Source organism: Phascolarctos cinereus, unplaced genomic scaffold, assembly GCF_003287225.1.
Source record: "Phascolarctos cinereus isolate Bilbo 61053 unplaced genomic scaffold, phaCin_HiC Scaffold_4;HRSCAF=312, whole genome shotgun sequence".
Taxonomy (NCBI): domain Eukaryota; kingdom Metazoa; phylum Chordata; class Mammalia; order Diprotodontia; family Phascolarctidae; genus Phascolarctos; species Phascolarctos cinereus.
The window spans coordinates 674,325,445-674,338,726 of NW_027555847.1; the positions used below are offsets into that span (position 1 = coordinate 674,325,445).

General features: G+C 49.5%; 1 protein-coding gene across 1 annotated transcript; it reads left to right on the top strand.

Annotated features, from left to right (window-relative positions):
• The first annotated feature begins 470 nt into the window (after nt 1-470).
• On the top strand, nt 471-12,916 carry DIRAS1 (DIRAS family GTPase 1). Its single transcript, XM_021009089.1, has 2 exons — nt 471-648; nt 9,534-12,916. Exon 2 carries the CDS (start codon nt 9,556-9,558, stop codon nt 10,150-10,152), a length of 597 nt encoding a protein of 198 aa, XP_020864748.1. The 5' UTR covers nt 471-648; nt 9,534-9,555; the 3' UTR covers nt 10,153-12,916.
• The last annotated feature ends 366 nt before the right edge of the window (nt 12,917-13,282 follow it).

Consider the following 13,282-nt stretch of genomic DNA (forward strand, 5'->3'; position numbering starts at 1 on the left):
GGAAGGAAAAGGGAGAGAAATATAAAAGGCAGGAAAAGAGGAGGAAGGAAGGAAAAGGGGGAGAGGACAAGAAGGAAGGAGAGAGAGGAAGGGAAAGGGTAGAAAAGCTGCAGGAGAGAGGGAGCGAAAGAGGAGGAGGAAGGAGGGTGGGAAGAGAAGAGAGGGAGATAGAAAAGAAGGGAGGAAAGAGAGAATAAGGGGAGAAAGACTGAGACAAGAGAAAGGGGGCAGGGGGAAGAGAGAAACCGAGACTAAGAGAGGGAGGGAGTGAGGAGAGAGAAGGCGAAAGAGGCTTAAGGAAGGGGAGAAGAGAGGAAAAGCGGAGAGAGCCAGAAGGAAGGGAGGGGGAAGAGAGGGAAAGAGGGAGAGAGCGAGAGAGCGAGAGCGAGAGCGAGAGCGAGAGAGAGAGAGAGAGAGAGAGAGAGAGAGAGAGAGAAGGAGGGAGGGATGCAGGGAGGGAGGGAGGGGAGCTGAGCAGAGCGGGCGGCGAGACTGCAGCGCAGCCGGAGCCAGAGAAGCAGGAGCTAGAGGAGCAGGAGCCAGGGAGCAGGGACCTGAGCGGGGCCCTGGACGATGCGCTAGCCGAGCCCGAGCCGCTGGAGCCGGAGCCACCCCGGGGAAGCCGCACGAGCCGAGTCCCGGCCAGAGGTGAGGGCCGGGGTGGGGGCCGGGGCGGGTCTGCGGCCGGCAGGTGCTGCGGCGGTGGGGCGGGGACGGAGGCTGCGGGCGGCCAGGGGGGCTGGGCTGCGGGGGAGGGGGCAGCTGCGGCAGAGGAGGGGGGCCGAGGCCGGGCTTCACTCACCCGCGGCCACCCACGCCCAGCCCAGAGCTTCGGCGGCCGCAGCAAGGATCCCTGATGGAAGGCTTGGCATGGCCAGGGCCTCTTGGGTCCCCCTTGGATCCCGACGCAGGGTCCCCCCATCCCTCGTCTGCCGATTCAGCACTGGGGATGTCTGGGGGAGGGAGAAGGGGGAGGGCCTGGCGGGTCCTGAGGCTGGGGTTGAGGTTCCCCTCCCTGCCCCGCCCCGCTCACGGGAGTGGGGTGGGAATAGGGAACTGGTTGGGGGGTGCACCCTGGGGGACCTGGGGGACGCCTTCCCTTTGGGAAGCTGGCCTGCTTATACCCGCAGTTCCCTGCTCTACCTCCCCCATCCCCCATGAGGCTGAAGGTGGCACTTTCTGTCTGGGTCTCTAGGGCCATGGGGGTGGGGGTGGAGGGGAGTGTTGCCTCTTTCACCAACCCCCCCCCCTTAATATCCACTCAGGATCTCTCCCAGCTTAGCCCCTTGGCCCACGTAGTCTAAACCTCCTCCCCTTCCCCCATTCATTACGGCATCCTAGGGCAGCTGGCCAAAAGGGAAACTGAGGACCAAGCAATTTGGCCAAGGTCATACAGCTATTTAATGGAGAGATGGAATTTGGACATGTTGAGGATCAGTTCCCCCTTGATTTCTGATCCCCCTCCCAGGAAAGGTGTTCATTCTTTCTGATATCTGCCCTTGATCCTGAGAGGAGGGCAGGGGGCCTTCCCAGACCTTCTTAATCTTTTTCTCAGTTCTCACTTGTCCAGGATGCCTTAACTCTGGGCCTGACTAGAGGTAAAGGGAATGGAGAAAATAATCTCTCCCAGACTCTTCCATTTCAAGGTCCTTGTCACTGAGAGTCCAATGGGACAGAAGCTCAAACCTCAGGGATTCACTGTCTTCATATAGATGGGGAAGGGATGGAGCCAAAACTAAGGGGCAGGCAAGATAGGCAACTGCCAGGAGCACATCACTCAAGTGGGGTGATTTTTTATAAGCATATGAAATCTAAAAGTTGTCTTACTTGGCCTCAGAAGGCAGAATTAGGACTGATGGAAGGTAGTTACAAAGGCGGATTTAGGTTGGATGTAAAGAATTAACTTACTAACCATGGGAGCTGTCCAAATGTGGATGTGGCTGTTTCATGAGGTAGCTTGGCCTCTATCAGTGGAGATCTTCTAAGGACTACATAAAGATTTAGAGCTACAAGGGACTGTAGAGATCACATAGGCCAGGGGTTCTTTGCTTTTTGTGTCCTGGACCCCTTTGGCAGTCTGGCGATGTCTATGGACCTTTTTTTCAGAATAATGTTTTTAAATACATGAAATAAAATACATGCAATTACAGAGGAAACCAGTAATATTGAAATTGCTATCAAATTTTTTTTAATTCATAAACTCCCTGAAACCTAACTCCTTCTTTGGAGGTGGGGGGAATGTATGGTTTGTCATTAAAAGCCCCTGATCTAGTATATTTTTAAGGTGAGAAAACAAGCCATGAGAAGGGGACTGACTTGCCCAAGGTCACACAGGTAGTAAGGGATCATCAGGTCTTCTGACAAAATCCAGCCCATTGGTCTCTCCGTAGCCCTCCACTGCTACGGAGTAGAGACTGCATGACCAGGTGTCAGTAATATTATAGAATGGATTCTTTATCAGTTACAGGTTAGATTAGATGCCTCCTGAAGTCCCATCTAGTGTTGAACTTCTATGATTCTACCATGTTGATATCAGTGAATCCAGCTCTCCTTTGGATCTAAAAGATCAAAGCTCCCAGTGGCCAGTGACCAAAGGGAAATGGTCCAACCTTGTTCAGGGCTCACTAATGGCAGTGTTGGAGACAGGTCTGGAGTAGCTGCACAGTCAGCAAGTTCCTAAGTCTAGTTTGGATGACCCAGTCTCTGCTTGAACAATTCCAGTGATCGGGATCTCATTCTTTCAGGAGATATTCCATTCTAATAGCGGACACCTCCAACTGAAGATGACTTTCAATCAAAAGCTAGATTGCCACCTGTTAAGGAAGCTGTGGTGCCCTGGGCAAAAGGCTGGACTGGATGACTGCTGAGGCCCTTCTAGCTTAGAGAAATTTCATGATATTGCCCTGACCAGGCAACCCTACCTGGGTGCATAAGAGAATAACAGTAATCATAGCTCACATTCCTCTAAAACTGTATTACAGCCTACAAAGCATTTCCATGGCATTTGATGCTCACAACAACCCTAAGAGATCTGCAATGTGAGTATTATGATTTCCATCTTAACAGATGATGAAAGCAAGACTCAGAAAGGTTAAGGAAACCCAGCAAGCTAGTGGCATAGCCAGGCCTCAACCCCAGGTCTTCCAACAATACCAGGTTTGATCCACTACAGAATCACAGAGTGAGATCTGGAGGGAATCTCCAAAGCCTTCTAACCCAGCCTGTACCTGAATAGGAATCCTCGCTACACTGCGCCTGCGAAGTGGTTGATCCAGCCTGCCTTCTGTCTCCATCTCTGGGGGTCTTGACCTCTTTCTCTTACTCCCTGTTTCTGCATGTCTATCCCTGTATGTCTGCACTGGTTTGTTTTTCCTCTGCATCTCTCTTTCCCTATGTCCCTGTGTGTCTCTGCCACAACTTCCCACTCTTGATCTTCATTCAGCCTTTTAGGACAGCAAAGGAGAGCTAATCTAAGCCCTTTTCTCAATGACAACCCTTCAAAGACTTGAAGACAGCAATCTTGGTGCCTCTTGGCCTCCAAGGTTTTTTTTTTCTCTATGCTAAATACATGAGATAATATTAGTAAAGCACTTAGCATAGTGCCTTGCACACAGCAGGTGCTTAATAAATGCTTGTTCCCTTCCCCCTGCCCTTCCCTAAACATCCCTAGTTCCTTCAATGTATCATCTTATCATATGATTTCAAGGCCTTTAATTATCCTGGTCACTTCACTCTGGGAATGTTCTACCTTATCTGTGGGCCTTCCACAAATATGGTACCCAGAGTGGAACACAATACTCCAAATGAGGCATGATCAGGACAGAGGACAGAGGGACTATCATTTCCCATATTCTGGACATTTGCTTTCCATACAACCTGAAATCTCATCAGCTTTTTTTTTTTCAGCTGTCCTATCACAGTGGTGACTCATAGTGCTGGTAGTTCATTGAAGCCCTCATATCCATTTCTAGATCAGCCACTCTCTAGCCATGCCTTCCCTTTCTTGCATTTGTGAAATTGATTTTTTGAACCCAAATGTAAGACTTAATTTCCCTCTCACTGAATGTTGTCTTATTAGATTCAATCCAATGCCCTAGGCATTGAGATTTTTTTTTCATCCTATATGTTTGCTAGCCGTCCTAGATTTGTGTCATGTGTAAATTTGATAAGCAGCCACGCCACCTGTATCTTTATCCAAGTAATTGCTAAAAATGTTAAACATGGCATCACCAAACACAGAACCCGGGGTTGGGGGGGATTCTATTAGAGACCTCCTTCCATGCTGATACTAAACTATAGAGCCCAGACCTCCAACCTGCCCAGAATACAGCTAACTTCCCTGTCATCTAGCTCACATCTCTCAATCTTTTCCACAAGAAGAGTAGGAAAGATTTTGTCAGAGGCCTTGCTAAAATCTAGGTAAATAAAACCATGTTTAAGTTTTCCCCTAATCTACCAATTTAATCAATTATGTTAAAGACTTGTTAATTACTTCAATAATTTTTTTATCCCCTTCAGAGGTAGAATTTGAACCCAAGTTCTGACTCCAAATCTAGCACTCTATCCCCTAAGCCAGGCTAACTGCCTAAATCTAGCTACTATCTGAAAGAAAGAGAGTGAGAAAGAGAAAAAGAGAAAAGAAAGGAAGAAGGAAGGAAAGAAAAAAAGAAAAGGAAGGGAAAGGAAGGAGGAAGGAAGGGAGAGAGGAAGGAAAAGAAAGAAGGAAGGAAGGAAAAAAGGCTAGTTTGACTACCTTTGATGAAGCTATTCTGGCTCTGTGTGATCATTGCTTCCTTTTCTAGTTGTTCACTAACCATCTTTCTAATAATATGTTGTAGAATTTGTTTGAAATTGAAGTTAAGGTCATTGACCTATTGTTTACAGACTTCCTTTTCTTTTTTCTCTTCTCTTCCCTCCCCTCCCTCCCCTCCCCTCCCCTCCCCTCCCCTCCCTCCCCTCCTCTCCTCTCCTCTCCTCTTCTTTCTTTTCCTTTCCTTTTCTTTTTTAATGAGAACATTTGCTCTTCTCCTGTCTTGTGGCATCTCCTTTATTCTCCAGGACCTTTCAAAGACCATTAACTGACAGAAGCTTAATAATCCTATGCATTAGTTCCTTCAGTGACCTGGGAGATAGTTCACCTGGGCTTTGTGGCTGGTACTCATTGAGAGCAGGTCAGTGCTCTTTTATTCTCTTCCTTCTTATCTTGGGGATTGACTCCCTAGTAATCATTTCTGTTCTGTCCTTTCTAGTCCAAAGACCCAACAGAGAAATGAGAAGCAAAATAAGGGTTGAAAAGCTCTATCTATTCTTCATTTTAGTTGTCATCATTCCATTCACCCAGAGCAGTACTATCACTGTTCCTCTTTTCTCTCAGGAAGCCAAGAAAACCCCCATATTGTTGGCCTGAGATTTCCTCTGAAGCCTTCGATCATTTGGAATTGTAACCCTCTCAATGCTTTTTTTTTTTTTACAGGATTATGTCATGCTTTTGTGTTCATCTCCATACTTTGCCCTTGCTTGGTTTTGCACATGACTTTTTAAAATCTAAGTTGGCTGGTGAGTTCCCTATGTTCACATTGGTCTCTTGAGACATCTTACCATTTTCTTTCTCCTTGGAGTTGTTTTTCTTTGTATCTGCAGAATTTCATTCTGAAGCCTTCCATTTTTTTTTCCTGGGCTGACTTTCACCCTGTAGAATTTTAGTCCACTATGAGATCTTAACTATATCTTTTTAAAAATCTTATTTTTTATTGTGAATTTAACAATCATCAACCAACACAAACTTATATGCCAAGAATAAGAAAAAAGATTACATCTTTTTTCTCTGAATCCTTTGAAATCTTTAAAAAAAAAGTAATTACTTTTTTAAAATTAATGAACAAAGATCTTTTTTTTCTCCCTCCCACCTCTTCTCCTTTTTGGAAAAAAAGAAAAAAAGAAAGAAAAACAAAACCCTTGTAACAAATATGCATAATTAAGAAAAACAAATTTCTGTATTGGCCGTGTCCAAGAAATGTCTCATTTTTCACCCGGAGTCTGTGGACTCTCTTTCAGGAAGTCTGTAGCATACTTCATCATCTGCCCTCTGGTATTGTGGCTGGTCACTGCACTGATCAGAGTTCTTAAGTCTTTCAGGGTTGCCTTTGTAATGTCGTTATTGTACAAATTATTCTCTTGGTTCTGCTCACTTCACTCAGCATCAGTTCATACAGTTTTTCCCAGGTTCATCTGAAACCATTCCCTTTGTTGTTTTTTATAGCTACAATAGTATTTCATTAGTTTCATGTATCATAATTTGTTCAGCCATTTCCCAATTAATGGGTGGCCTTCACCTTGGGTTCCAGTTCTTGTCATTACAAAAAGAGCTACTATAAATATCTTTGTGTATTTTATACATTTTGGAGTCTTTACCCTCTTTCTTTGATCTGTTTGGGGTTTAGGCCTAATAGTGATAAATCCTTTGAAATCTGATCTCCTCAAATCTACTGTTCCTATCACATTATTTCCTTCTTTCCTCTCCTTCTCTATCACAAATACTAAGATAGAGCTGCCATTTCCCCTCAAGACTACCATGATTTTTACCCTAAAAGCCTGGTCTTCTTATTGGTTGAAATCAACAAACATTTAAAAAAATTAAATTGTGTGTGTGTATATGTGTATATGTATATACTATGTATAGAATCTGTCTTCTCTTCCTCCCCCAATTAAGAAAGCAAGAAAAACTAAAGCCCTATTACATACACATATATTCAAGCAAAACAAATTCCCTTGCCCATGTCCAAAAAGGAATCAGCCAACAGTTGATCATTATGAATTGCAATGTACCTTTGTCTCAAACTTATCTTTCTGTTTTGTTTGACTTGTGGTGGTCCCTCTCTCTGTCCTGCCCCCTCTAGTGTTGCTATTTTAACTCCTAGTTTGGGAAGTGTGTAATAGGGATGCCAAGGAGACCAGCCTCTAGGAGAGCAAACAGTAAAGATGAGTCTCTTCCCACTGATATTGGACTCAGACGTCCTGGGCCTCTCTTTGGGTACCCCCATCTCAATTTCTCTCTGCTCCTTTGCTCCTGTGGGCTCCCACAGGAATAGCGCCAATGGTCTCAGCACTGGGGGTCCTAGTGGGTAGGGGCAGAGCAGTAGGCCAGTAGCCTGTCACAGTTTCAGGTTACTACCCCAGGCTGCTTCTCAGGCACCCTTTGCCCTAGGTTCAGGGGCAGCCCAGGTTGGCTTCTCATACTGGGTGGGGGGCCTTTGATGGGGCAAGGTAGGACATAGAGCTGGCCCTGAGCTTGGGCAGGACAAATGAAACTCTGATGGGTTGGGTTGATGCTACCTGGCTGAGGCAGACCAGTGATATGGGATTGCTCTTGGGTAGGGTAAGGTAGGGCTGCTCTTGTCCCTGAGGGTAGGATTTGGGTTTCAATACAAAGCTCCCCATTTTCCATGTATCCTCAGGGACCTCGAGCCAATCTAAATTTGGCAATCTTGACACCCTTGTTTGGATGAACTAGCCACAACTACACTGGGAACACTGTAATAGGCCTGTGGGTGATGGGGGGGGGCTGGCAAAATCTAGCCTTCAGGAAGAGGGAGGCCTGGGGACCCCTGTTTGCCAAACAACATGTAGTTATAGGACTTAGTCTGAGGCTGGGGTCAAGGCCTCAGTCTAGGGCTAGCCTTAGGGCCTCAGATTAGGTTCAGAGGCTAAGGCTGGGGCTGGGACCAGGGTTAGAGACTGAGTCCAGGACTACAGTCAGGAGGTTTGGGCTAAGATTTGGGGTTTAGTCTGAAGCAGAGATAAAGTTGCATTCTGAGGGTCCTCAGTCTAGGGCAAGGTCAGGGCTGAATCTAGAGGCAGTATTAGAGGCATAGTCTGGGGTTGGGTTCAAGCCTCAGTCTGGGGCTGGGGACAGCAGTACTGATGGAAAAAGGGCTGGAGGGGCAGCTAGGTGGCACAGTGGATAGAGCACCGGCCCTAGATTCAGGAGGACCTGAGTTCAAATCCAGCCTCAGACACATAGCACTTACTAGCTGTGTGACCCTGGGCAAGTCACTTAACCCCATTGCCTAGCCAAAAAAAAAAAAAAGGGAAAAAGGGCTAGAGAGCAGTTTCCAGGTAAGAGAGCCGTATTCACATGAGTCTTTCAGAGAGAATCACCCCACCTTGTTTTCTGATACAGCATTGACTCTAATATGGTTGCTTCTATTCAGGTTGGTGAGGGAGGAAAGGAAAAGTAGTTCTGGGATATGTTGGAGGGCATTTGTTTGGAGGCAGTCAGGGCCTTGAGGTCCATTATTATAGGTAGCAGATGTCCCTATCTCCTCTGTGTAGGTCTGTTTCTGGGTCAGAGTAGGGCTTGAGGCTCCCCAGGAAGGGCTAGGGGGCAGAGGCATTGGTGTTTCACTATCTCCCATCTTGGCCTGGCAAGTAGGAAGGTCCTAACCCCATAATGATGCCAGGGATCTTGGACCGAGCTAGCCTGGTTGTTGCCTGGTGCCAACTATTGAGAGAGAAGGTAGGGGTTGTGGGGGAGGCCAGGGGCTCCAGTAAGAGTGGACAACTTGCTCTCTTTCCCCCTCAGTCCCTCCCTAGCTCATTTGCCTTCACATAGGAGTGTACATTAGGAATAGTCCCTGTTATGTGCAAACCTTCACACCCCTATCACGTCCAAAAGTACTAGGCCTAGGGGGACTGAGCCAGAAGAATGGCGAGAGACTCTGGAAGTTAAAGCAGGGTCATTTGTAGGGGCAGCAACACTTGTCTTTCATAGCCCTGTACAAACCACACACACACACACACACACACACACACACACACACACACACACACACACCCCTTTCCACTCTACCGAGAACACCCTTACCCTGACTTTTGTTCAGATGGCTTTTGAGAAAGTCAGACCTGGCTTAGCTGTCTCTCCAGGAACCAGGGAAGTGAAGCGGGGTAGAGATAGGACCACTCTAATGCAGTTCACCAGGGTAATGAGTTCAGAGTAGAGCAGGACTCACTAGGGCCAGGAGTGGAAGGGGGAAGTTCCTGGAGGGTAGAAACAACGAGAATCATTAACCCTGGGGTGCAGGTAGTGAGCTTTATTATTGCTGGGGTATAGCCATCTGTAGTATTTTTATTCCTGGGATGTAGACAGCTATTATCACTGGGGCATAGTTGTAGTTGGCATCCTTTCCTCTAGGGTGCTCTGGAGTCAACACTTACTCCAGGAGTATAGCTGTGGTTCCTCTCATTCCCCACGGGAGGGTGTGGGAGGTGGGTGGGTGTAGCTACTGTAGTAAGCATTGTTGGAGCCAACTGTAGTGCTCCCCATAACCCTTGGGGTACAGCTGTCGTTAGCCCCAACACCCTGGGCCATAGCTATAGTTAGCCGAATACTTGTCGGTAGTCTTACCCCTACTGTCCGCCCGTCGTTAGCGGTGTTGCGCCCAGGGAGGCACTGTTGGATGGATGCTCTGACCGTAGGTTCCCCGCCACCTGGCAGGCCCCTAGAACCTCTCTCTCCCCTCTTGCGTTCTCTCCAGGAGCTCACAGCCACTGAAGAAGATGCCGGAACAGAGTAACGACTACCGGGTGGTGGTGTTTGGGGCAGGTGGTGTGGGCAAGAGCTCCCTGGTCCTCCGATTCGTCAAAGGTACTTTCCGAGACACGTACATCCCGACGATCGAGGACACGTACCGCCAGGTCATCAGCTGCGACAAGAGCGTGTGCACCCTGCAGATCACGGACACCACGGGCAGCCACCAGTTCCCGGCCATGCAGCGCCTGTCCATCTCCAAGGGCCACGCCTTCATCCTGGTCTTCTCGGTCACCAGCAAGCAGTCCTTGGAGGAGCTGCGGCCCATCTACCAGCAGATCCTGCAGATCAAGGGCAGCGTGGAGAACATCCCAGTCATGCTGGTGGGCAACAAGTGTGACGAGACCCAGCGGGAGGTGGACACCAAGGAGGGGGAGGCCCTGGCCAAGGAGTGGAAGTGCGCCTTCATGGAGACCTCCGCCAAAATGAACTACAATGTCAAGGAGCTCTTCCAAGAGCTGCTCACCCTGGAGAAACACCGCAACATGAGCCTCAGCATCGACGGGAAGCGCTCCAGCAAGCAGAAGAGGACAGACAAACTCAAGGGCAAGTGCAGCCTGATGTGAGCGGCCTGGCCCCCCGGGCCGCCCCCCTCCTCTCCGCGGGCCGCCCCTCCCCCTCACCCCGCCCCGTCCCACTCCTGGTCTTGCTCCACGCAGCTCCGTGGCCCCTCTTTTGTCTCCTCCTGTCTTCCCATCATCTCGAGTCCTTTCTCATGGATGGCCTCCTTGCGTCTTTCCTCTTTCTCTGTCTCACTGTCCTTCTCTGTCCTCATAGCAGCCCCAGAGTTGGAAGGGCACTCAGAGGTCATTGAGACCAACCTGTATCTACACATCCCTCCCAAGTCATCCAGCCCCTCCTGGGTCAGCAGCTCTCTCTGTCTCTCTTTCTCCTGTTCTCATCCCTGTTTGTGTTTCTGCATCTATTTGTTTTTCTCAGTTTCTCCTGCCCTTGGGGTGTGTGTGTGTGTGTGTGTATATGTGTGTGTGTGTGTCCATCTCTCCTGCCCCGAGTCTCTCCATAGGCCACCCATTCCTACATTTGATCACTGTGACTTGGGGGCTGAAATGCACATTGACCTCACATTTTTCTTTCTCTTTTTTGACCATTGATGGCCCCCTCCCCCTTCCCCTGCTCCATGGGCCCAGCTAAATTCCCCCTTTCAGCTGGCTCTCCTCCTCTCTGTGATACCGGGAGGCATGTGATAGGGAGGCCCAGTAGACAGGCTTTCCCTGGCCTTTGAGACAATAGGCAATAAAGATGAAGCCTCTCCAGCTGAGCTAGGCCCTAAATCTGCCCTAGGCCTCCCCCCTGCCTTCCCTCTCTGCCCCTTGTAGACATGACCAATGGCCCCAGGACTGAGGAGCTAGGCCTGGAGGCTTGTGGGTAGGAGCCAGACACTGTCTAGCAACCTAGCACAATTCTGGGTCACTGCTGTCCCTTTCTCTCACCTCATTCAGGTTGGATGGTAGTGTCCCTGCTAGCTCCTAGCCTCCTTTCCCAGGGGTCTATAGGGTTACTATAGGTATGAATGGGGGTGGCTCTGTGTACCCCAGGAAGGAGGATATGGAGTGGGTTTCTGAGGAGTGGGGGATCATCATTCCCCCCACCCCAGGAGGGTGGGGAGGTAGGAGCCATCAGCACAACCCCTCTGCCCAGCCCCCAGAACATCCCCTTGAGGGGAATGGTCTCTCTGAGGGGCTAGTCTGGGCCCCCATCTCAGAGACAGGTGTCTGCCCCAGGGGAGGGCACATTCAGTGAACTGGATTTCAGAGAGGGGGTGCTCACTTTCCCTGCCAGGGAGTTCTGACCCCTACAGGAATTGGAGAGGAGAGAACAGTGACGGAGAGGAAGACAGACAGTAATCATTGGCAGGTGCATGTGTGTGTAACAAAATCTGTGTATTCGTGCTGTTATGTGTGTGTTTGTGGCTGGAAGTATGTGTGTGGGTATGCTAGTGTATGTTTGTATATATGCATGTATATTAATATATGTGATATCTGTGTGAGTGGGCGTACAGATATGTGAGAATAAATCAGGGGAGATCTATGCATGTGTATTATTGTGTGTGTGTATGTGTGTGTGTGTGTGTGTGTGTGTGTGTGTGTGTGTGTGATGGTATCTGTGTGTCTGAGTATGTCTGCGGATAGGTGGAGGGGCAGGAAACTGTAGGGAAAGCTGATAGGTTTGGGGGTCAGAGCTGGAGCCCTGCTCCTTCCCCCACCCCCCAAAGCCAATCTGTCCCTTCAGCCCCTTGCTGCAGGCAGCATTTCACCCCCTGGCATGCAGCACCCCTGGCTGACCTTGGAAGGGACTGTGGGGTGAGGTGTGGGAAAGGTGAGCAGGTGAGCTAGGGGACTCTCTCCTCTGAGGGTGCTGGCCCCAACAGGGGCTCTGGCACCATTCCTCAGGGATCTACCCTGATAGCACAATTACCATCCCCCAGCCCAGGCCCAGGGGCTTAGAGCAGGTGGGGGAGTGGGCAGCCAGGCCCTGCCTTGCAGTGGGTATGTCCACCCACTTCTCTCCAACCAGACCCCCTCCCCACTGTGACCACCAGAGACAGAACCAAGCACCTTTTCTCCCAATTGCCCAGAGCAAACTGTCTTATCTTCTGTTCTTGCCTTCCTGCACACGCTCCTCTTCCTTTTCCACATCACTTCCTGGGCCCAATGTTGAAATCCCAGGAGAAAAAGGAAATAGATAGGCCTGTTTGGCAAATAGCTGTCCAGGCCTGGCCAGCCTAGGGAATTCAGCTGAGGGTGACCAGAGAATGTTAGAGCTGGAAGTTACTTTGAAGACCATCTGTTCCAAAACCCATATTTTACAGATTGGGAAACCGAGGCTCAGAGAGAATGAGAAAATTACTTAAAGTCACATAGCAAGTTAGGGACAGAGCTGGGAGAGAGGTAACATGTCCTTCAGGGACAGCAGCCCCATGTAGCACATGGATCCCCCTCTCTCATGTCCCTAGGCCCTTCCAAGAGCTCCAGAGGTTGGGACCAGGCCCTCCCAGGTCACACATTGGGGCCAGGGCAAGGCCAAGAGTCTGGGATAAACATAGGTTCCACTTCCCTTCCTAGGCATGTGGTCTGGGCAATTCCACCCTGCCCAGCTGCTGTGATGCTAGAATATTGTCTGGTGCTCTGGACTGAGGCCTTGGCCCCCCTCCCCCAATCCTCTGTAATGCCCCCCTCTATGTCCCAGATGATGCCCCCAAGCATGTGGACACCCCCTTCTCCAGTGCACCCCCTCTTTTTTAAGAGTCCAATGTAGCCTTCACTCTAGAACTAGTCTTCCTCCAATAAAGACATGGCTCCTGCATCTGCACTGCCTGGTACCCAGATTTTCTGGGGGGAGTTGTGGGCTATTGGGGTGGGGAGGATCGGCTTGCATGGTTCAGCATCTGGGAGGGTAAGGGGAAGTAGAAGCAAGAAAGGAGAGTGAGGAGGGTGGGAGAGGCAAGGGAAATGGTTAAGGGGATGAGGAAGGATGGGGAGGCAAGGGGGACAGATTGGTGAGGAAAACAGGGAAGTGAGGAATGAGGGGAAGTGAGAGGACAGGGATAGAAAGAGGCTCAGAGAGATGAGGAACGGGGGTGGGTGAAGGGGAGGGGGAAGGCTGAGGACAGAGAGGTTACATAGGGCTGGAGAAATGATTGGGTGGGAGGACCTTGGGGAGGAGGGCCAGAATGGA